A 26,033-nucleotide genomic window follows, 5' to 3' on the forward strand; every position below is an offset into this window, starting at 1 on the left:
AGATAAGCACTTAGGTCTAGCATGCAACATTTAACTTCTTTTCTGCTTCAGCTACTTCTATTTTAATTTTTTGTGTTATACCGAAAGGTTTGATTCTTCCTAACAGGTACTGAAGAAATATCATCGATGGTACTCAATATAGTCATATTCAAAAGCCATAAAAACAATCTTATATTATAACAGAAACTGAAGCGCACAGCAACACACAAGTCCCATTATCGCACAAATGAGAACAGTGTTTGAAATGAAGATACCTAATAGCCAAAGACAGGAAACAATCTTGGAAGGACCACATGTAACGGTTAAATCAGAATAAGAAACAGCTCAGTTTCCAGTGCAATCTCTCTCTCTCTCTCTCTCTCTCTCTCTCTCTCTCTCTCTCTCTCTCTCTCTCTTTCTCTCTCTCTTTCTCTCTCTCTCTCCTTCTCTCTCTCTTTTCACATAATCATGGTTTCCTGATCCTAAACCCCAAATTCCTCCCAGAAGTTAAATTAGGTATTATTGAACAGACATGCAACAAAAGGGTCTGTTGGTTCCTAAATTTGAAATTGTATGAGACCAGTTAATTTAGAATAAGCTGAAGGTACAAATAAAAGCAGATTTTAAAATGATAATGAAATTTCACAATTTTTAAAACTTCAAATAGTTTGAATTATTATTAAATTTTCTTTGTCTTTATATTTGTTGCATGATTCAAGGACAATAAATGTAGTAATATCAGCTTCAAAGAAAAAAGCATTCTCAACATTCAGAGGCATATAGACCCCAGAAACTTAAAATTGTGGTTAATTCTTATTTGTAATGGTTATTTATAAAGTAGATAGATTCAATAAGGCAGTTCTCTGGGAAATTTATATTTCATTAGTAGCAGGATGTGAGATCATCTAAAATAAGAAATGGAGCAGGAAGGAGGAAGTCAGAGACACTGCAGATTCTACTGTGATGTACCCTGAGTAGAAAGAATTTCAAAGACTGTGCCATGATACTGAGTAGTAAATAATAGCTACACACACAAGATTTAGTGTGTCTACTGTGAAACGAGGATCTATCAAAGGCCTTTGTCTATTGTCCCCAAGAAGATATGGTATGTCAGGAAGGGTAAAAGGCACGCACTGCTCTTTCAGATAGACTAGTTATGGCCTCAGCATCCTGTTGTAAGATCAGAATCTTCTTTAACTCCAGTCCCTAGAGATTATCCTAGTCTCTGAAGACACTGTACACATGTTCTATATACATACAATGCAGGCAAAACACCATACACATAATATAAATAAAAACAAATCATTAAAAGAAGTGCATGTCCAATGGATAAATCTATAAAACAAAACAATTCTCACACCTATGGCTCAGAAAACATTGCTGAAAAGGGGGGAAGAAAGATTCTAAGATCCAGAGGATGATGGAGTTTGTTGTGAAACTGAGTCTGTCTCCTAGTAATGTCAGAAATTACACCCATAATGTCTCATTGAACATGGTTGGCCAAACATGAACCGAACAAGGACAATACCAGTGGGCACGCCAATGGACAGCACCAGTGGGTGTGCTAAACTGGACAGAGGAATTCCAAGAGAACTCAACCCTGCAGGCATTTAAACATGCTAAGAAGCAGTCTTCCTCTGAGGATAGGACAATTGGTTATCCAAAATCAAATATTCAGCCCTGAAAATATATATACAAGTAACATTTCACAGACTGAACAGGTTATATTAGAAATATACATGTATATACAAACATATATGCGTATAAAAACAATCAATTTTCAAAGAGGGCATGAATTTGAAAGAGTGAAGAAAGGGTGTATGGGAGGCCTTGGAGGAAAGAAAGGGAAGGGAAAATGATATAATGTATCATAATTTCAAAATAAAAGAAAGTAATCAGAAAGACTTTTATAGTGACTTTTTTTTCTGAAAAACCTTTTAAAATTTATTTCTTATTAGATATTTTATTTACATTTCAAATGATATCCCCTTTCCTGGTTTCTCCTCTGAAAAAAAAAAACCTATTCCTTCCCCCCTGTTCACCAACTCACCCTCTTCCACTTCCTGGCCCTGGTGTTCCCCTAAACTGAGGCATAGAACCTTCACAGGACCAAGGGCCTCTCCTCCCATTGATGTCTAACAAGGCAACTTTTCAAGACAATTACACCAAACCTGTAAGCAACAAACAACCATCTTGAGATTGGTTTTATATCTTCTGATATAATGAAAATAATGATAAAGCTGAACTCATTGTTCATTTAGATGCCATCAAACTAAAGCAATTCTAAGACAGCCCCTACCTTCATCCGTAAGACTAAAATCAGGTAACAAATTTTAGAACTGATTCATAGGAGAAAATACCCAATAAATCATTGTCACAATGACTTAATTAGAGATCTGATTTCCTTTTAATAGTTTCAAACTACTGAAATAAGAAATGACTTAGGGATGCAAGCATCTAATTTAATTAATTATCATGAGGCTCATAGAAAAGAATTAAAAGCCTGTTTCTAGAAGATACTTCCAAGCAGAGGTATAGCACCTTAGCCTTCTAGACCCTCTCCTGATGATCACTCCTGTCTTCACCTGATATTCAGACTAGCAGCCAGCAGGAGAAAAGAAAAGAAAGGTTTGAATTGGAGTTGAACAAGATTTTTCATATTGCTGTGATTATTTTTTTTCAATAAGCTTTCTTATTTTTTATTAGATGTTTTCTTTATTTACAATATCTCCTTTCCTAGATTCCCCTCCAAAAAAAAGAAAAAGAAAAGAAAAAATAAAAATAAAATAAAATAAAAAAATAAAAACTAAAACAATAATAGTGGAAGATTTCAACACCCCACTCTCTGCAATGGACAGATCATGGAAACAGAAACTAAACAAAGACACAGTGCTGTGATTATTTTTATGCAACAAGTTTAAAACAATCTACTTCTCTGTGTTACAGATATGATTAAATATACCTTCGTATATTCTTGGTTACTTTTCTGTTTAAGCAAAAAAATAAAAAATAAAAAAATAAAAAACCATTTGAAGTTGTACTGCCAGATTGATTAGCAGGGGATTTAAAGAACATTTCTGGTTGTTTTGAAATCAGTCTTTTAGGGAAGGTTGCTAGAGAAACAGCTTTGTGAGGGGCTGGGGAAATTTTAAGCTCCATCTGCTTGATAGGAAAAACATTGCAAAAGAGAAGGAAAAGTGTGTGTGTGTGTGTGTGTGTGTGTGTGTGTGTGTGTGTGTGTGTGTAAACAGAGTGTGTATGTATTAGGAGTAAAGAGTGGAGTTGGAGCCCAGAGCAAAGACCTTATTTAAAAGAAATCTTCCTTTGATCTAGGGAAGTATTTTTAGACTGTTAACTCCATTGTAAAACATTTAGCAGTGTGCATTAAGTCACCTCGATAGCAACACTAAACTGAGTTAGATTGGTTTTTTTCTTGCTGCTTGGTTTCAAAACACTCATCAAATTTTAATGCTTTAAGAAAATTTTTTTTAAAAAAAAAACATATTTTAAGTAAATGCAGTGATTGATTTGAGGTACAGTAAGATTTCCAATATGTTTAAAGTATATAAAAATAATTAATGAATCGGGTCCAAGTTTCCAGAATAATTACTTTAGCAAATTATGATTTGGATGTATATTTTCAAACTATCCCTTTATTTTTTCTGATGTTTATGCCAATAATGTTCATGAATCATATATACATCTTAACCTCTCCCAAACTTCTTTTGTTCATCTTGATTCAATTCCAGTCTTTTTAAATTTTTCTCTAGTCAACGACCCAAGGAACTGTTACTTCAGCTCTTGCCTTTGGGAAAGCTCCATTTGTTTCTGTCATTCAGTAATCTAACAGCCCCTTTGCCACCTTCACCTCCCAGGGTGTCAAGGAATTCCATTCTTTACATAACTAGCAGGAGTTTATTTCTTTGAATGTTGCAGCACTGCCATAGATATAGGGCATTTGATCTTTCTATTCTATGCTCCATCAGGGGAATGAAGAGAAATCTGACTGCCTGTTTGGGTCTTGAATCACATCTGCAATTAAGATTAAAGTTGCCTGCTTCTTCTCATTGTCTAAAGAATCATAGAAATAGAATCTGCCTTTGCAATGTTTCCCTTATAGATTCAAGTTATTTAAGGTATTAATGGGTGAATGAGGCATTCATCCACAAAATCAGGGAATAAAGAAAAATTAGTATCCCCGCTCTTACTCCTGCTTCTCCACCTTGCCTCTTGTCCCCTTGTTCACCCTCTCTCCATTCCATTCCCCCCCCCACGTGGTCATGGCCGACCCCTACTTCTCTACTCTCTCCTTCTCTCTGCCTTTCTCTGCCTCTGCTATCCTCTTAACTCCCCTCTCATGCCCTAAAGAAACTCTATTCTATACAAAGAAGTAAAAGAAAAAAGAAAAAGAAAAAAAAAAGAATTAGTATCTCTAGGAGATACTAAAGAGAAAGATAGTGTCCTTTAGGGCAAATTTAGTATGAATTAGTAAACTATCTCTTTTGTCATAGACCAACCAATGTAGTTCCTTTTCCATAAGCTTCATGGATGCTTGTAAAAGCAAAAAGAAATGATTTTTTAAACCATAAAACCACTTCAGAAATGTATTTATTTAGTGACGTTACTAGTTACTTCTTCTTCAAGCAAAGACAAATATAATCTATTAAAATATATGATATGATATATAGATAGATAGAGTACCAATAAAATGTCATTCTTATTTCTCTTCATACTTTATTAGAGACACAATTCAAACCTTTGAAAAAAAACTTTACAAGCATAACAGAAAGGATAAAGTATAATTTAGCAATCATTCCTTCCAAAGCCTGTTGTCCTGGATTTAGGTACTGTATAACACTGAAATAAATCAGGCCAGTTCTGCTGACACCCAGATTGGTGCTTAATGCATTGTTCAGAAGGCAAGCCTAACAGTTGTGACCAAGAGAATGCAGGGGAGGAAAATCAATAGCCCCACACTTGTCTGAGTTTAACCTCATGAGGTTTAATCTTTATCCAGAAGTTTTGAGAACAGAAATGATTGTTTGAGAAAATAAATAACATAAAGAAAATGTAGAGAAATTAGAACAAAGCATGTGATGATTTATCATACGAAAGCTTATATTTCATGCTCCTGCTCAATGCTTTTTTTTAAAGGCACCTATGGAATTAATACCCTTTTTCGTCTGTCAATCCTCACTTTATCTACAACCTCAATTATAGGATGATAACGTAAGTTTTATACATCTTCAAAGAACTATAGCTACATGCAGATAAACTCTACCTTTATAAAATTGTTTGAATGAATTTCATTTAAATGAATAAAATGAAAAGATATTTGAGTCTTCGCCTTTCGTTGACCCTTCAAGGAGATTCATGTGTGCCCTTGACCCTTTCTCTAATGCTGTTTCCAAAGGTATGTCCTGATAATGGCGTTCCTCTTTACAGATCTCTCTGTGTTTGCTGCTCTATTTCTTCCAGTTAGGATGATATTATTTAAGCTTTTTAATTTTTTTCCATTTCTTATTCATTCTTTAAGGCACCATAGAATATCACTCCTTGCATGAAAATCTCCTTCATTCAAGAAACAGTGCAATGTCATTTCCTGCCTGAAATTTTCCTTCATCAATATCCCTTCACAGTGAAGTGTGTTATTCTTTTTTTAAGGAATTATTTATTTATTTTATGTAATAAGTACACTGTAGCTGTCTTCAGACAAACCAGAAGAGGGCACCTGATCCCATTACATATGGTTTTGAGCCACCATGTGGTTGCTGGGAATTGAACTCAGGACCTCTGGAAGAGCAATCAGTGCTCGTAACAGCTAAGCCATCTTTCCAGCCAGAAGTGTATTATTCCTATCAATATTATTATTTCATGGTATTTTGGTCATGTTCCTGCCATGAGTTGTATATGTCAGATTGTACACATAAGTTCTGAACAAGCATGTGCTTTATTCTCCAGTGCAGAATCAATCATTTAAAGTATATTTTATATTGCCTTGATTTTAAGCAACTGTCTAATAAAGTAGTAATATATAAAGCATGATTGTAAATACTAGATGAATTAATGCTTTTCCTCTGATCTTCAAAAATTGTTAATTTGTCAAAAGACTTTTAACAACAAGCTTTTAAATGTAAGCCTAGTTTATGAATTGCCCTTTGAGATTTGTAGATTGTCTTAGGCTTTGCATAGTTCTACCATATTTTTTTCTGCCAGTTAGGCAATCTCACTCTCTTTGGCTTTGGTTATTTTTTTCAAACCTAGTGGTGTGGTAACTGTGAATTCATTCTCTCTGTGTATTTTCATCAGTTTTTAAATTAATAATCTGATCATAGCAACAACTCTACCACAATTTGGTGGGTTTCCATGGTTTTATCAAAATTAGGACTTGGCTATGCTCGCTGAGGGAGCTGATGTTTGTAAGCAGTGTTTTTTATAAGAGCTTTTTCTCTGCCTGACTGGTTCAAAACTGTTTTACTGTTGCCTAAGAAGGTGGGAATGGGAACAAGCCTAGTCAGTATCTAATGAGTAGTTGGACAACATAAAACAAGCTCTATGTGTCTACTGTGCTCGTTTTGTTTAGTTTTTGGCACTTTTAGTCTTACTGTTTTTTGAGACTTTTTCTGACAGTGGAAAGATAGGGGACATCAAGTTGGGTAGGGAGGGAGGTGGGGAGGATCTAGAGACAGTGGGAGAAAATAAAACATGCATGATCAAAATATTTATATTAAAATATATCTTTAAAAACTAACAGAGTTTAAAATGAAAAAAAATAGAAAGCAGATTTTACAAATAACCTTTAGTTTTCAGGGATAATATATGATTGATGGCTGGAAAAGGAAATACGTATTGGGTTCTCTATTTAAATATGATCAGCCAGTCATAAGAGTAACACTGTACTACTAATCAACCACTTGAAATGTTATGTGTAGGAATATTTATTTAATGAGAAAATATTCGTGATACCTATTAATAAATTTAGACACCAAAAAATACATTATTTTTACAGTGCACATATCTGTAGTACTATCTGTAGTAATTACAAAATATAGATAAGTTTTCCTGAAGGTAACATGGAATAAATGGCTCTATTTTCTTTTGCTTAGTGATATTTTAATCTTACTTTCCTTAAGTAACAGAGTAAGATATCCTAGGTTGCCTATGTTCTAGTATAATTATTAAAAGTCTCAAACTTTTTAAAAATAGAAGTTTGATTTTGAAAAATTAGTTATGTGGTCATTTCTTTTATCAAGATATAAATGCTCAGCTACTTCTCTAGTAGCATGCGCAGCTGTCTTCTGTAATGTACCCTATCCTGACATTTATGAACTCTACCTACACCCTCTGAAACTGTACACCCCCAGAATAATTTTGTACATTTCGTCTTGGTCATGGTGTTTCCACAGCAATGGAAAATTAATTAAGACATTTCCTTAATCATTTGTTGACCTTTGAATTGTATTGGGGGAGGCAAGACATTGATTCAGGGTTCTGATTGTTTACCAACATAGTATCTAACTGTGGGAAGATCAGATGGCTGCCTGGCATTTGGGTATTTTACCTATAAGAGGATTGATAAGGCAAATTCCATTCTTTCACATTTAATATTTCTGGTGACCTCAAATGATTTTCATACCAACTGGCTTCAAGAATGCAATACTTGTAGCCACTTTGCCCATCTTTTTATTACATTAAACAAGAATTAAACTCTGTGTTCCTAATTCATGAAGGAAATTTTAGTTTTTACAAACTTTAAACTAAATAAAACATTAAATCTTTGCAACTACCTTAAAAAATAGCTGGCACATAGTTGCATAAGCCTGGAATCCTCAAAGCTCCAAAAGCTTGAAATAAGTGGGTAGAAATTACCTCCAAGGAAAATATTCCGACCCTATGCCTGGCTTTCAACCAATGTGGTTGTCTCTGAGAAGTGGAGAAAGTGAAGCTCAGGGGTTATAGGACCTCACAAAAATCCAAACCCCTCAACAGTAGTCACTACAGAAGGATCCCACAGCTTTTGACACACAGAGCCTTTAGTGTGATTAGATGGGAAAACCAAAACAGTTTGCAAATGTCACTATAGTCTTCTGATAGCTTTTCTCTGATAGGATGGATATGCTTAAGGATCCAGCTAAGCAAGGCCCAGCAGATCCTCAATAAATTTGTCTCTTCTCTGGTTTTAGGCATTTTTTTTCCTATGGAACTCAAAAGAGAAAGATGTGAAGCCTTTGGAATGAGCTAGCTCCATAGTAAGACTCACTTGCTATCTTTCCATATCTGAGGCTTCTACAAAGAGATCAGAGTTTCCTAACCATAGAGAAAGTTCTCCCTCACTGAGACTTTTGCAGTTGCACATTAAGGGGTTATTCCTTGTCATTCCCATTCTGTTTCCCCTCTCTTAAGGGCGAGATTGCCTGTGATCATGAGTGTTGGGCTGAGGGGGAAAGCAGCTGGTAGTAATGAGACCTCAGGGTGTGTATGAGCTCAAAACAAGAAAAACAAAACAAAACAGATTCTAGAGAGACATGTTTCAATGAGACAGCTTATTTAAAAGGCTATTTAAACCTTTGGAGTGTGAGTAGTGGTTACAGGATGAGTGTACATCATTGGCCAGGGCCAGAGTGCTGGGAATACCTCATTTTCATAGGGAGAAATTCCAAATGCTACTGGACATGACCTTATAAGGGGAAATAAAGTTTAACCTGGCTATTGGACTGCATGACCTCTTCTGGTTGGGCAAAGGTGAGGCACTAGTCTATTGCACTGGTACATGCAGTCTAGTGTAAGGTGTAATACTACTTCTTCCAGTCTCTGGGGTTTGAACACACCCTGACCCTAATTTTGAACCAGTCCTGCCTGCCCTAGATCCATGGCTTCCCTAGCACAACTCCTGCCTCAGCTACTAGAGGCCTGCAACTCCAGTGCTTTTATGATCTTTCGGATAGGAGACCTACTCTTGCTACCTCTACAACTGACCTTCAGGTTGCTGTACAATGAACTACTCAAGGCTGGCACCTGAAAGTTCCTGATTGCTTTGAGCTGTAATATGTTCTTTAGCTATAATGGCTGATAACTATCATTCGCTACCCATAGTTAAGACTAGTTTCATTTAAATCCCTCATTGTAGCCAGTTTTAAGCTGTCTTATGCCCTTCAAGGTTGACACTAAAGTACTTCTTATATATATCCTTTGGTGTCTTCCTACTCCATTCATGAAGGGAAGTCAGACAAGAATCTAGTTAGAGATAGATGACCTCCATTTATCCACTCTTGAATTCACCACCTTTGCTTCTAGGAAGAAAGGTTCTATTTCTCTTCAGTTTCCTCTTCCAGAAATCTGTCTGTCAGAGGTGCTGAGGTGAGGTTCTGATGTAATGAAGGTTTCTGGCTAGGGCACCACCTGCTGCTACAGGAAGGCTTTTGAATTGCATCTGTCACTCTTTTTCCAGTTAGGTTATCAACAAAATCTTCATTCTATACTCTTAGCTATCTTCATTCTGTCCCTCAAATAACATTTTACCAAGGACTTTGTCCTAATGTATTCCCTCTCTCTTGGGATACTCTTCATTTTGTGCTACTGGCTGCCATACCATAAGCTTTGGTGCATGCCAAGAACTTTGCATGTTTGTGGAGATGGATATTCTATGACCACTTGATTCAGAAGGCAAAGGGGTTTGGAGAGGTGGCTAAACATCAGGAAGCATCATAACAAAGGGTTAGGGTTAGGGTGAGGGTCAGGGTTAGGGTTAGGGTTAGGATTAGGGTGAGGGTTAGGGTGAGGGTCTGCTGGAGAACAGCAGCCTTTGGAAACCTTGTGATAGAGTTTTACTGTGGCATTAGTGATACTCTGCAAAGTGATAAGAGAATGCCAGTGTTGGAACAGGAAAGGTAGGGTAGATGGAAGCTTGGGTGGATGTTTGGCCATATGTGGTGCTATTAGGCAACAGAGCCATTACTACTCTACAGGCAAGCAGTGTACCTCTCTCCCACTTATGGGATGGGTTGGTTCAGGACCTTGATAATTGTCAAATAAATATTTTTAAAATGATGATGACATCCTTCAATATACTCCTTGGTTTTCAGCTTATACAATTTAAGTTTTAGGTTAGTTTTCAAGGTTTGCTTGTTTACTTGAAGCTGGTAAAGAGACTGGTGTTTTCTCTGGCAATGTGAGTTGTTAGAATGTTGTTCAGGAGTCAACAAGTCACAGTGTCAAACAATTAGAATAGAACATAGTTTCCGTAGTACTTTTTTTTTTTTTTTTCAGAAGGAAACTCAAGGACAATTTTAATGGTGTTTCAGGAAAAAAAAAAAGCACAGTCATGCTGCAAATCTTGGCAGCTCCCAGGAGAGGAGAAGTGGAGAAAGAGGGGACGTGGTGTTTGGAAGCATACATGCTCAGTGCTGGAGGACAGCAAGCAGTTTCTTCACACAATGCTGGGGGTGAGGCTTCAGATAACTCTCCTCAGTGTAAACGCCCAGGATGTAAGGAGAGGCATGCTTACATAGGGAAAGCATGTTTAGGCTTTCAGAAAGTACAGATTGAAAAAAGTAAGGAAAAACATGTTGTTTATGTTTTTAAAAAAGTGACAAGATTAACAGTGCTGACTTGAGGGAAGTGTGTATTTGAGCATCAATGGAGGGGCTTTGAGGAAATCATATTATGGCATTAAGGGGGTAATTTTTCCTCCCATGTCCTTTTCTGTAGTACTTTTAAAGGGGATTTTTGAAGGAAGACATTCTACTCTGGGTAAGTGATTGAGAAATATGTCCCTATGATGTTTCCTTCATCATCTTTATCCTGGAGATGAATGGGTAGCCTTCTCTACTAATCGATAGGTGACAGTCCTCAATAGGCTATACCATGACAATCTAGTAGATATTTTTGTTTTTATAAAAATTTTCCCATATTTAGGTAGCAATTGAGGCTTGCTTACAGTTTTAGAGGCTTAGTATCTTATTATCACAGCAGGGAATATGAAGGAACATAGGCAAACATCATGTTATGATGAGAGAGATTTCTACAGCCAGAACATCAGGTAGCAGGAATAGAGAAAGCCACTGGGCCTGATTCTGGCATGTGAAACCTCAAAGCCCACCCTTAGTGGCATGCATCCTCCAACAAGGCCACATCTACTCCAAGGCTGTGCCTCTAATTCTTCTGAAGTAGTTTCCATAGCTTGAGGTCTAACCATTGAAACATATTACCCTATGAGGGACATTCTTATTCAAACCACTTTAGTAGGTCTGTTTTCTGCAAACAGTTTTTATAGTTAAGGAGAATGGAAATATAAGTCTAAACAAACAGGACAGTAGAGTCAAGGCAAGAAGAATAATGTTACTGAGGTAGGCTGATCACCTCTAGTCCAGAGAAGAGTAGAAATTAAGTGAATTTTTGTTAGAGAACTCTCTGAATTCAGAAAAAAAAAAAGCATTGAAGTAAGCAAGATGAACAAAAGCTGAGACTTGGGAGATGTGCATAATAAAGAATTCCTCATAGAAGGCATGGAGGATACATCTCTCTAAAGAAACCTTGCAACAGAAAAAAGTGATGGATTAAAAAATTATAAAGAATAGAAAATGCAGTAGAGTTTAAGAAACATTTTTAGTAGAACCATAAATAAAAGTGATATACATGTAAAAGATGAATGTACAGGGAACCACTTAATAAGAGTATATGTGTAGAGTACAATGTATCTCTGGTAATGAAGGGACATGGTATGATAAAACCTTTTTCTCTTAGGATTGCTGAGTTTGTCCAGAGTGAAATGCAATGATAGTAACAAAGATAGGAAGATGTAAGCATTCTACAGAAAGACAAAGCATATTGTAGAAGGTCTGTGAAGGAAGGAACTTGAAGATGGTGTGATAAGGTTCTTAGTAAGGGAAAGAAAAGTTCATAACTAAGAAAAAAGAATGGAATGTTAATGTAATTGAAAAAAACTAGAAAGTGGAAGATAGAGTACAAGAATTAACAGATCTCAGAGCTACCTCAGCTAATGATGGTAGAAGGTATTAGTGCCAGAACTTAAGATCAGGACAGTCAGGGTCCATGGTATTTTCAGAAGTTTTAGGGAAGATGAGAAGACTGGGAATAAGGATTCCAAGATGGCCTCAGGTGAGGGGCATCTAACTTCTGTTGGCTCAACTGATAACTGAGTGTCAAGAGTCATAATGGCAGTAATTCTAAAGGCCTGGGGATGCTGTGAGCCAAGGAACAAAAGCAAAAGAACTGAAAAAGATGTCCCCTTCCTCTAATTTGTACATGTTTATTGTAAACAATCCATAAACCATGAGCTCATCTAGATTATATGAACTGAATTTCTATTTACATCATGTACAAATAAGACATGTTACATGAAACCCATAAGAATGGAAATATTCAAGAACCAAATTTTTAATTTTCTCTCCTTTACATAATGTGGTATAATACAATTCTCTTAAAGGGACACCTTTGCCTTCTTTTTTCAAACGAATCTCAGAACCTTCACCACGTTCAGCTTGAGTGCATCTTGGGATTGTGTGGACTCTTTGATTCTCCAACCTTGTAGGAAAATACTAGGTAGTTTCCTGCAGCACAGTTTGGTCTGGTATAAATTGAAAACTGAAGAAACCTGGCCTTCTGGCAGAAATATCAATCATGCTGTGATTAGATGGTTTCTGTTCTACTGTTGGGCAATAGTCAGACATCTAAACTCTTTGTAGAACAGTGTTAAGCTTTTCCAGTTATGTAAAAGTGACTCAGCGCTATTATCAGTGTTGGACTAGAACACTAACACTGAGCACACAGGACACAACCCTTCCTACATAAAAGAGGCTAGAGGCCCACACTCAGCATAGTATCCTTTCCTCCTTATCCATGCCCCTTGCTGGCTGAAACAAGCTTCTGTGTCACTTCTGTACAGAAGTGGTTGAGCAAATGCAGTCCCCTAAAAAGTACAAGGATTGTTGTTTATGACACCCAAGGCAGTAATGGGGGAATTCAAAAAAAATTGTTCTGGTAATCTTGATTGGAAAATTGAGATTTTTCAGGTTCTAAATCCAGTGACTGATGTAGCCTCTGATACTATCTTCCAAATGTATTCAACAACAATAAAATTAACTCCCAAAACCACAGGTTGTCAATGCAGTTTTCCTCATCATTAGAGAAATGATAAAGCTGAAATAGAGGAATGAGCAGCTGGCTTAAGAACAGAGCTTGGGACTAGAGTATATAACTCTTTGTTTATTACTGGTATTTGAGTAGCTCTGACCAGACGACCTGTTCAACAGCCCATAGGGGAACTTAAGGACCTAGTTACCAAAGGTTGCCCACCTTACCTATCAGCAATGTCTATATGTCCTCCTTGGTCATAGAAGCCACAAGTATAACTTTGCAAAAATTATAACATTACATTTAGCCACCTGTTTCTGGCCATAGAGGGCTTTCTTTACCCATGACATAAGATGAGCATAGCTCCTAATACCTAACCTTGAACTGCTCTTGAATTATTGTTGAATATTCTGGTTGCTGACCATAGGAGGGAAATATTGTACATTGTAAAACATTAAGGAAAAACAGATGTAATTCACCAGTGAGATATAACATCACATCACATGTTTTAAGTACCAAGTCATACAAATTTCAATACAAAATAATCAACATACTAGGTAATCAAATTGCAATAATAGCAAAGATAATGAGGGATGATAGCCCTCTAAACATTTAAATAATGCACAAAAGTAAACACTCAAAGTGACAGATGGTTTTACATAATATTTAACTATGATACATATGATCTGTAACTACTTTGGATGTAGTTTGTGACTACTGGTCTGTGCTCATTCCTCTCTCTATTTTTTCTTTTTTAATAGCTTACTGACCACACTGCCACCTGTAGCCTACTGTGTTTTCTACAACATCCTTCCTTGTATGGTTTTAAGTTAGAGAAGAATGAAAAATTAGTAAGAGCTTTGGAAGGCAGAAGGGACACAGAAGCCTCCACAGTGTAGAAGTCATCATGCACAGAGGTAAGGAATGCCTGGGCTGCAGACAGACTTTGCCTTTTCCTTTTCTTCTCTGACTTGTCCAGCTCCCAACCCTTCTGAATGTGCAGTCCACCAGGAAGAAGCTACACCCTTTGTGTTGACTGCTCTGTCACTGCTCTATCAGGACTCCACCTCTGGTCTCTGGCAAGCTCTGATATGCCTGTGTTTCACACGGGCTTTATGTGACCTTTCTCTGTGTTTCCAGATTTCCCTTTGAGAAGCCTTTTCTCCCACTAATCTTACAACTAGATGAATTCTTATTTATATAATAAACCCTATCTCCCATCATGCTTTGAGTATTTCCCATTCTGTTTCCTTGATTGAGAAGAAAGAAACAACAAGAAAGGAAAGGAAATCAGTAATAATTAAAAAAAATAGAATGTTTATAAATTACATTCTCAGACTCTAATCTACCCAAAGAAAATGGTTTTCAATAGATAAAAACATGGCCCTATTAATCATAAAAACAAAGAGTAAAATAAAAGTTGTTTGTAGAGAATTCTAATTAGTAACAAAGTAGAAAAGAGTTGTGGTATTGATTGTTTTATAGATATTAAGAAAAGTATTCTTTATGTCTTAATTGGAACTGAACTGATAATGTCTGCTTTAATCAAGAATGTAATGGAAGACTATATTATACAAAGAAAACAGCCAACAAATAATGACTCATATGCCAGGGTGTCTATTACATCATTTGTTGTGGTTACAAAACATTGGAAATATTAATACTTCTATATGGGGTGGGTTATCCCATATTTATTATACCATGATATTTATCAAATTATTCAAATGAGAAGAATATATATGTTGCTGCCTAATATTTAACATATATGGGTAAATAACTATGGTTGCAGAGAAAAAGATACAGAGAGGAAAAGCCAAAAGTGAAAAAAGAGAAATGACTAAACTTGCAAAAGAATTGCATTATTATAATTATGTCTTCTGTAAGGCTATGAATATTTATGTATGAAACCAATCTGAACATTAAAGGCATGTCATCATCTAGTCTAATAATTTATTAACCAGATACAATTCTATTTTTCAGTAAGATACTTGTTTTGAATATACACACAGACATATGCATATATACATATTCACTCATATGTGTGTATACTATATATTCACATCTAAGTATATACAATGTATATTAAGTTACAAAATGTCACCTTTGCCTTTTTTCCTCTTTTAAAAAGATTTACATTGAAAATTAAAATATTTCATTTTCCCTTTGCTTTTCTTACTTTCAATCCCATCTGTGTGTCTACATTTTATATACATATGATCTTTTTAGATTATTCTCCACCTGCTGCTCACTAGTCAAGTTCTCCAAGGCCTTTTCTTGTCTGAATACACTAGCCCACACAAGATGTCTTCTGAACTTCTTTATCCTCCCTAGGAAAGTTAACACTTAATTAAATCAAACCATGGGTTGTTCTCTGATTCCTTTATGCCAGTTAGTCATGTCCCCTTAAGTATTAATCATGTGCTAAGTTTTCTATTTCTCTTAAGAGCTGTGTCACTAAATTGCACCTTTAGTGTAGTTATATATAGTCTAATGCTTAGTCTCTGGTTTCCAAACACAAATTCAGCTGAGAACATAGGCAGTCTTGACCTTAAAGCATCTCAGGAAATCTTATGCCGTGACTTCCAAGAGTATTCATGTCACTAGAACTTATTTATTGTTATCCCGTGGTGGTGGGGGGTGGGACGCTGTTGCTGAGGCCTGGCTGAGACTCTCTCTCTCCCTGGAGGCAGGGGACCTACTGCTGAGGCCCGGGTCTCTCTCTCTCCCCAGGTGTCCACTTGTTTGCTGCACTGTGCCTTAATTAAAAAGGAGGCAATGTATAAATGAGTTATTTTATTGTAGCAAGGCTAGAATATGCTGGTTGAGTTAGAGAGAAGGAAAGGAGAGGAAGGAGAGAGAGAGAAAGGAGAGGAAGAGAGCAAGAGAAGAGAAGAAAGACAAAGAGAAGAGAGAGAGAGAGGAAGAGGAAGAGCAAGAGGAGAAGGGTAAGAGAAGGAGAGTAAGAGAGCAAGAGAGCAAGAGCAGAAGAGTGAGAGAGGAAGTAAGAGTAAGAGAGTGAGAAGGGGGCAAACCACCCCTTTTATTGTATGGGGCACGGCATGTCTGGCTTGTGGTCAGGTGACTGTGTGTAAGGTCCAGCTAGAATGCTGGGAGTTTGAGGCATTGTTTGCCTGATAGAGCACACATCTCCTGCGGGGGCAGCTGTGAGGGGTTTCGGCTGGAATCTGAGTCGAACTCCTACCATCCCTTGTTAACAAATTTACTTTGCTCAGTGGGTCTCAGGGTTCCCAGGTAGCCGCTCTACTGGACTCTGGCTGTCAGAACTGCCCACTGCTCCACAATTTTATCTCAAACTTTGTCTCAGTACGTGTAAAATTAGATCTTTGGAGCTTAAAATGGTATTTAATTATTGAAATAGTTCCAACTATGAAGTCAGCTACTCTGTCTTAAGACTGGCTAGGGTATTTCACATAGCATCTCACTGTTGTTTATAAAACTACACACTCACATCTGTGTAATTTTTGTATGTCAATAGCTAAGACAGGTATTACCCAGTAGAGTGGCCCCATAGCTTATTTTTACTTACATTTTTTCAAATAATATTTTACTTAACTAGCCATATATATTTCTTGCTAGACATATGTTATTGAGCTATATCCCCTTAGTATAAAGGGGGTCACTATCAATAATTGTTCATCATGAAACCCACAGGTGTGAAATGAGACACTGTTCCTGGTGAGCTTTGGTATCTCTATCTAGATTTCATGCTGAAACACATGTACTCTATTTATGAGTAGAGGGAATAAATTTATTCTCAGTTTGGGCCTGTTTACACATTTTCTCTGAGTGAAAAGATGGTGAATTTAGTAAAACTGTGAAGAATGGCTACTAGCTATTCAATGACAGTCAAGAATATCAAGTCCATACAGCAGAGGCATACAGTTGACACAAATCTTAGCTTGGAGTTGCTTAATCAGGTCAGGTCTACCAATGTTTGATTTTGTTAAATGATTTGAAAACAGTCAAATCTTTCAACTTCTTTTGTAAAAATGAGACTTTCTGCTAAAAACATCATAAGAGGTCACATGGAACTGACGGCCCAAACCTTTTTGGCACACTACGTCCAGCTCATCAAACTTCTTCTCAAGTTAAGTGTTGGTTGTTGTTGTTTTTTTTTTTTTCTTTTAAAATTTCTTTTGTGGTATCAGGGACTGTCTTTGCAAGGACTGGCTAGGCTTTGCTTCAGTTTGATATCTGTCTGGAAACTTGAAGGGAAGACTTCAGAACAGTGACATAAGCAAAGTGAAGAGAAGTTTCAAAGTGAAGAAATTTTAATGGTTAAAAAAAATGGAATCTATAAACAAGGGGCAGTTTGAGCTGCTGTAGTGAATTTGATCTTTATGGACAGAAATATAACACTGTGGGAAATTACAGACAATACATGAAAAATTATGGACTTGCTGCTAATTATATATTATTCTGGAAGCCATATGTAAGTATGACAATCTATAACTTTCTTTTTGTTTTCTTCCAGTAACATGGTTACAGGCTTGCATAGGATTTACAGAAAAGGAACAAGTATTACCTATAAAATATAGAAAGAAAAGTATGTTTTTATGAAACTCTTAACAATAATTTAAGTAATGACTAGTTGTAAAGTCCAAACAGTTATACCACACTGAAGAGCAAGAAGAAACAGAACAGGTAGAATAAGTGGTAGAGGAGGGAGAAGGAGGAAGAAGAGGAGGAAGTGCATGAGGAGACAAATGTTGATAGTGCTTATGTATTTATGTCACTTGATATTTTGGCATGGAAGATAGATTATACAATATAATTTCTATGTATTTCTTTGACTCATTGTTGTCACTGAAGACACTGTTAAAAGTGGATCTTAATGAAGTGATTATGTAAAAACTCTTTGAAGAAATTTCATACTAAGACATTTCCTATGAGCCCTGAAGTCTTGGATCTCAGAGGGAGGAAAGGCCAGTATAATTGAGTATTTGAGATTCAAGATATGAGCTTTGAAAAATGAAGAAAATAGTACAGATGTACATTGAGAAAAAGAACAAGAATAAAGAGGTGTATGGCTATGTTCTCTTTCCATCATCACAGGGAAGCTTCTCACATTTCTGCACAGTATTCCAGACAATCATCTTTTTTTAATGAAAGTAATTATTTTACTTGCAATATCTGGTTACAGGTAATGATTATGAGGAATCAATAAAGGAGCTCAAAGTAGCTAATCATAGCAAAGCAGAGAGAGAGTAAAAGCATGCATGCTTACTGTTCAGCTAGCATCTCTAGTCTTACACAATTCAGGAGGCAGCCATTAAAATACTACTATGCACAATCATGGTTTGGCTTCTAGTCTTCTTCCCCCAAACTGAGAGAAAAAAACTAACAGAAATGCTCACAGGCCAACTAGACCTAGGCCATCCTTTATTAATAATCTCTTCCTGGGTTATTCGCATAGCTCTAGGGACTTTGACCTGATAGGGGACACTGAAGGAATGCTGAAATTTCACACACACACACACACACACACACAGAGAGAGAGAGAGAGAGAGAGAGAGAGAGAGAGAGAGAGAGAGAGAGTGAAAGACAGACAGACAGACAGACAGAGAGAGAGAGACAGAGACAGACAGACAAAGAGAGACAGAGACAGAGAGAGACAGAGAGAGACAGAGAGATACAGAAAGTGTAACCGAAACAGAGCCAGCCAGACAGACAAAGCAGAAGAGAGAGAGATTGGTGAGTAAACCTAAGCAATTTTGGAAGTTCAGTGAGTGTATTTTATATGGTTGGACACAGAGACTTTAACACAATAATTCTTTATTGCCTACAACTTAAAAAAAGATGGAGTTATTACATGCAGATAAAAAAGGAAAGCAGGTTTATGGTACGCAGCTAGATCAAGGACGAGTTTACCTAATACCTTTAGAAGCAATCTTTGTGGATATAAAATATCCATAGGGGAAAGGTATAGTGAATATTTTCTGTATATATAATCAAATCCAAACTCAGACTAGAAAAGGCTTTGGCGTTTCTCTCTGGGTCTAAGGCTTGGTTTTTTGACATGGCCTTGTTCATGTCAGGGACACACATACACTCAGGAGTTCACATTCAGGGCCATAGCCCCATAGCCAGACAATCTATTTTGAAAATATGAACATTGGATGCTATGACATAAAAATAAATATAATACTAATAAATATGACAAATAACAAAACATTGGTACACAAAGAAGCTACTTCAGTCTTGATATTAGGGTCAACATAGTTATTCAAATTTATAATGAGAAAGTTAAGGAAGAGGAGGAATAAATTATGTAATAAACATTACATAACTGGAGTCTTCAAACCAAGTTTTCTACGTGCATAATGTCAATCAAAACCTCACCTTTTAAATGAAGGCCATGAACATGATCAGTTTGTGGTCATAGCTCAATAAATATCTATTAAAAGGAGCCAAAGCTTATGTTATGATTCTATTTCCATGTTTTATGTTGACACTGTCCAGTTACTAAGATACACTGAAATTATGCTTTACTGGTAAGTCGCAGTACCTCTTTTTGAGTAGATAAGCATGTCTTATCTTTTATCATAAACATTTATTGCTATGCCTCAGATGAATTTTTATGCCAGAAAACACAGGTTCTTTTATTTTAATTCTTTACTACATCCATAAAATTACTTAATTTTTAAATTATTATATAATTACATTATTTCCCACACACTTTTCTCCTCTCACACTCTTCCACATATACCTCCTTGCTCTCTTTCAAATGCATGACCTGTTTTACTCATTAATTGTTATTGCTTACATATAGGTATCTGTCTATACATATATTTCTAAACACATAAATACAATCTACTTGTTCTCTACTTTTTACATATTATTTTCAAAAATATCATATCAACTATAATGCTGTTTTACCTGATACAACAACATAAACCCCTTTGTTATTATATAATAATGAAAATGCTTGGACTTAGAAAATATGATTATTAACTTGTTTATTGATTAAGTGTCATAGTGCTCACATATAACTTACATTTCATTATATATGTATATATATACATATATTATATATAATAATTAATATGTTATATTATATATAGTATATATAATATATAATACAATTATATAATACATGTATATATTATATATAATATATGTGTATATAATATATGCATATATGTATATGTACAATACAATGTATACATATATATTCATTATATATATGTAAATACATTTCATTAAATATATGTACATATATATGCATATATATGATTTTCCATTACATGTGTTGCTCTGACTCAATATTTGGCTTTGAAGTCTGAATCTGATGTTCTTTTCAAATGACTTTCTGTTGAGTGTTATTAAGCTCAGTGTCTTTTGAAAAGGAGACCCACAGCAGTGGTGTGAATACTACCCCTAAGGATATAAGATTACTTCTTTAAACATATTTTATGAAGGTTTGTTTCTGTCTTTTGCTTAAAAAATGAAATGGCTGACATAAAGATTGAACTTTTCTAGACTCTTTTCTAGGAACAGCATGGCAAAAAGGACAAAGAAACTTCTCTTTGGAACTATGAAGTTTAAATTACACTCCCAGGAATTATGATTTACACCTCAGAGTTATGAGTCCTAGTTTTCTACAACACAACAGGGTAACTATAATTCACAACAAGCCATTACATGTTTTTTTTTAAGTAGTAGAGGAACTAAAAGCCTCAAAATACAATGGAGATAGAAACATGTAAAGAAATGGTAGTACTAATTAACCTGATTAGATTATGGCATGTTGGATGCTAGTACAGTAATATACATCATACATACCATATACATGTATAATTCATTGAGCAATCTTAAAAATAAACTAATGGAATGAATTCATGACTCATTCAAATCAGAATTTACTGAGAGGTCAGAAGAAAAAATGTATTATTTTTTCGTCTTATTTATATGATTCAGAATAGTAACAGGTATTTTAAAGGTAAGGAGAGGCTTTCAATAATTCAAGAGTACTTTTATCTCACATTCTCAGAGTGTCCATGTTACTGTGAAGGTACTTACCTGGGTTCAGTTAAGACATGAAGACATTCAGTACCAACTGAGAGTCAATAGCTGTCCTTCCAGCAACTACAGTCGCATACTTTCCATAAATATTGGCAATTTTGGAATTAAAAACACAATTGTCATTAGTAAGTTATATTTCTTCCTTTTTGTAATTCACTCATAAATACATAGGAGGCTATTTACCTGTCCTGTAAATACAATTTCTCTTGCATAGGTATGAGCCAAAATATAAGCCCTCCTCCATTCTAATAATTTTAATTTTGGTTTCTGAGTTTTGTGGGTATTTTATGTATCAGAAATATCAAAGGATTTTGCCAATATTATACATCACATGTACTTTGTCTCATTAGGAGAAGTGCATGGTTTTAAATAAGGAATGGAGTTCCTGTAAGTGTGGAAGTGGCTATGTAATAGGGACCTAAGCCTAAGTAGATTTAGGTCCCAGATCTCATCACAACGATGGAAGTACCATTCAGACAGTAAAACTCAGCATGTAGACACACCACAAGCCAAAAAAAGCAAAGACCTAATTGATCAAAATTTATAGTTCCGAGTAAGTCTTTTTTTTTCTTAGATATTTTCTTTATTTACATGTCATACGATATCTTCTTTCCCAGTTTCCCCTCAAAAAAAAAAAAAATACACAACAGCAACAACAAGAACAAACCCCTGTTCCCTCTGCCTCCCTCCTCTCCGTGCTTGCCACCCCACCCTCTCCTACTTACTGGCCCTAGCATTCCCCTACGCTGGGGCATAGAACCCTCACAGGGTCAAGGGCCTCTTCTCCCACTGATGACCGACTTGGCCGTCTTCTACTATACATATGCTGCTGGAGCCATTAGTCCCACCAGGTGTACTCTTTGGTTGGTGGTTTAGTCCCTGGGAGCTCTGAGTGTCCTAGTTAGTTCATATTGTTGTTCGTCCTAAGGGGTTGCAAACCCTTCAGCTCCTTGGGTCCTTTCTCTAGCTCCTTCATTGGGGACCCTGTACTCAGTTCAATGGATGGCTGTGAGCCTCTTCTTCTGTATTAGTCAGGTACTGTCAGAGCCTCTCAGGAGACAGCTTTATCAGGCTTGATTGTCCTTCCTTCAGTCTCTGCTCCATAGTTAGTCTCTGCAACTCCTTCTACGGGTATGTTGTTCCCCCTTTTATATGCATATATATACATATATATGTATATATTATGAAAATAACGTTTACGTAGCAGGAACGTTGCAGCCACCTCTATGCCAATGCTCAGGCCGTGCAAGCCAGAAAAGCATCTCCTGCAGGAGGACCTGAGGACTGCCTGAGAGACCAAGGATTGCTGGTGCAGACAATGACAGCCAATCAAGAACTGCTGTTTAGAAGAGATGCTTTTGGGGGTCCAGTGGGGCATGGTTGAAGGGTATTAAAGGAACTTGCATCAGTGTTCAGATGAGTTTGCTGTGGTGTTTCTCACCTGCTCCCTGAGTCTGTGTCCTTGACTCTGTGCCGCTTCACCTCCAACCACCAAGGGCAGGTAGGGTCAGGCAGCGATTAGTCCAGAGCACAGGCGGCAGTTTCAGAATTTCATACTGAATGAAACTTCTCACATTACTACCACGTTATATTGGAGCTTTGAGTTGGTGGCAGCGCCTACAAGTTCAACCCCAAATCTTACCTTCATTGTATTCGCCTTGGGCTGCCCACATACTCTTCTCAAGTCCATGACAAGATGAATACAACTTTTGCACATCTGTGAGAAGGAACAAAAGAACAAGATAAAAATTTCTCCTAAACTCATTAGACCAGAAAGAACAGAAAATTACCAAGCCAAAAAAAATAAAAAAATAAAAAAATAAAGCTTTTCTATTTACTGTAGCTGTAATAAAACTACTATCTGGAAAGGGTTGAACTTACTCTGAAAAGTGTGTAGGAAGACACAACTTCAGTAAATTGCATTAAAAACTAAGCAGGTGGGTACATTCTCCTTTGCTGTTATGTAAGCTGATATAGCTGTCATCTTTGAGAAAGCATAGGGTGGCCAGATTTTCCAATTATATTCTCCCAGTGTGAGTAAGGTGCTCTTTTTGTATCCTGCACACACAAACCTTGAAAGCTGTACCATTTTCCTTGCTTAAATGCTCCTTTTCACAGCCTTATTAAAATTTCATAACCTGTGCTTCTTTAACTCCAGGTCTTTCTGATTCACTCATCCATACTAGAATGTCCTGTTTGGCCACAAGGTCAGCTGGGTTTATCTTTAAAACACAGCTCTAAGTGACTTTTCAAAGTAATTTTCTTAAGTTAAATTGATATTTAGTGATAAACATGAATTTTTTTTAAAAAAGCATTTTCTGGGTTGGTAGATAATTCAGTTCAGCAAAGCAATGCAAGTATGGGGGGCTGAGTTAAAATTCTGTAAACATGTCATTGAGTCTATTATCAAGCTTGTCTTCACTGGAGGAGCTGCATGCACTCCAATCATTCCAAAGGAAGGAAAATCAGTACTAAAAGATGTTAATTGAGAAATTGAAACTTTTAAATATTGCCTGAAACCAATCACTGACATGGCGAATGATGGTCTTCAAACTAGACCGAGTCACACATTATAGATGACAATACACAGCCTAGCCCACAACTTTTTTTCATGATTAAGGCCAGAGCTGTCAGTGTGTAATATTGGTTTTGTCTCCAAAAGAGCTAATGAGTCAGTTCAGACTGCAAGTGAGTCATGACTAGTCTCACTGAGTAACCTTGAGGAATTTCCCTTTTTATTAAAATTTCTGTTTCTGAAAAATGACTGGATTGAACTTGATTTTAAAAAGTACTGAATTGGAACATTAGACCAAAGCATTGTTTTCATCAAACCTCTGTCCCACAAGTCCATAGATTCATAATGCAAATGTTTACATTAAAATGGAAGGTGTTACAAATACAAGTACAGTAATTAGTGTGAATATTAATTTCATATGAAATAAATTACACAGGAAAATAAATATAAAATTTATAAAACATGAATGAATTTCTTCATTTAAGAAAGAAAAACAGGAGAAATGTGGAGAGAAGAGAGCTGGTTTGCTTGCTCAATGATAGAACTGTGTGTTATATGCAACCACATAGAAATTAGTATGCAATGTATGGAAAGCATGAAGTGACCTCAGGAGTTTTTGTGCTTTTATGTGATTGATTGGTGCAAAAGAGCAGCTTAATTTCACTCTAGGCCTTGTTAGTCTGAAGGCCTTGTTAGTGTCCCCTAAATCAGAACATTCCCAGGCTCCTAGGCTGGTAGCTTTAGAATTTTTTATTTAATGGGACAGAAGAAGTGCATTCTTGAGTTTATTGTCAGACTATAACTCAGTAGAATTATAAATCTCTTGTGGAAGTTTGGTAAAGCTCAATAATAAATCTTACTACAAGAAGAATAAAAACACAATTAAATTGGCACTATAGTTTGGCACATATAAAGATTGTTCAAGGGTAAAGTTATCAACACTTACTACTAAATAAGCTGTTAAAAAATGTCATTTATCCAGCAAGTTGCCAGAATTTCTAAAAAACATATAATAGCCAAAGTTGATAATATAGAGAAATGGAGTGTATCTTACATTACTATCAGAGAAATTGGCATCAACTCAATTCTAAAATATAAATTCAAAAAAACTTTCCTATAATCTCTTTAATAAAACACATACACATATAATTAATAAAAGGAGAATGTTGTTTGTTGCAATTCTATATGCAGTACTGAAAACTGAAAATAGATTCTGAAATACCTTGATGTACAAATATAGGGAAATGAATGAAGCAGTGCTATATTCTGAATGTATGAAGACATGACTGCTTACTACACAAAAAAGAAAGTTTTAGAAAGGTAAAATGACCATTTATAGCCTCACTGATTTTACTTATCTATACTTTACAAAGAAGTGTTCGGATGTTAAGCTGTAAGAATAGTTATTGTTGGAATGACTTTTGTAATTAGAATTGAGTAGAACTTATATTTTATAAAATGCAATTGGACCTTTCATAATCAGTACTTATAGCCTAATAAAGTTAATATTTTTATTTTTTATTTTTGAGACTATAATATAATGACAACATTTCTCCCTCTCCTTTCTTCCTAATGCTCAATATATCCTGCTCTAGTGTTCTTTAAATTCATAGCCTCTTTCTCCACCGTTTATTATTGCATGCATACTTGCATGTGTGTTTATGTACATAGACATCCCTAAAGGGAAGCTGTTTAGTCCATACGATGCTGCTTGCGTGTATGTTTCCAGGGCTGACTGTTTGGTATTGGGCAGTCAATTGCTCTTATTTATAAAAGCAACTCTCAATTATAACTATAACATGAATATAACATTAATCAAAGGACATTTTGAAGAGTCTACAAAATATCTAAAATCCTTCTTTTAACATATGAGGCATGAGGTGTATGTGTGTGTGTGTGTGTGCGCATGTGCACATTCGTTCATGTCTGGGCAGCTAATTTACAACTGTATAAGAAAAGGCAACAATGGGTAAATTAAAATTCATACAGAAAGACTTCAAGCATGCAATGAAGACAGACCAGTAGAGAAATACATTCCATCACCCTACCCCCCACCCACCCACCCCCCACACAGTTTTTCTCTCATTTACCTAGAGGACAATTTTGTCTTAACTTTTCAACACTGTCTTTCAACACCTCCTCTTCAAATCCCACTCTCAGCTGATGCTTTTACTTCCTGTCTCACTTAAGTGATTTGAAGATGTGCTCACATATGTAGTGATATACTCCATCTCCCCACTGCTATGAGACCAGGTAACTGTATTCTTTACTAAGACCAATTATTCCACCTGTGCAGAAATCTCCATCTCTCTCACCAGCCCCAAGATATCAATTCACTGATTCCTATTCTCTGCCTCTCTGTTTTTCTATCTCTCTGATTCTCATTCTCTCTCTCTCTCTC

The 26,033-nt window shown here is 36.1% G+C and overlaps 1 protein-coding gene across 1 annotated transcript in view; it reads right to left on the minus strand.

Moving 5' to 3' along the window:
* Positions 1-26,033, minus strand: part of Ano3 (anoctamin 3) — a 337,010-nt gene that overhangs the window by 289,959 nt on the left and 21,018 nt on the right. The window contains exon 2 of the mRNA XM_031371327.1: positions 22,760-22,834. Within this exon, the coding sequence (XP_031227187.1) occupies positions 22,760-22,834 (75 nt within the window). The remainder of the gene's footprint in view (positions 1-22,759; positions 22,835-26,033) is intronic.

The sequence above is a fragment of the Mastomys coucha genome, unplaced genomic scaffold, assembly GCF_008632895.1.
Source record: "Mastomys coucha isolate ucsf_1 unplaced genomic scaffold, UCSF_Mcou_1 pScaffold15, whole genome shotgun sequence".
Taxonomy (NCBI): domain Eukaryota; kingdom Metazoa; phylum Chordata; class Mammalia; order Rodentia; family Muridae; genus Mastomys; species Mastomys coucha.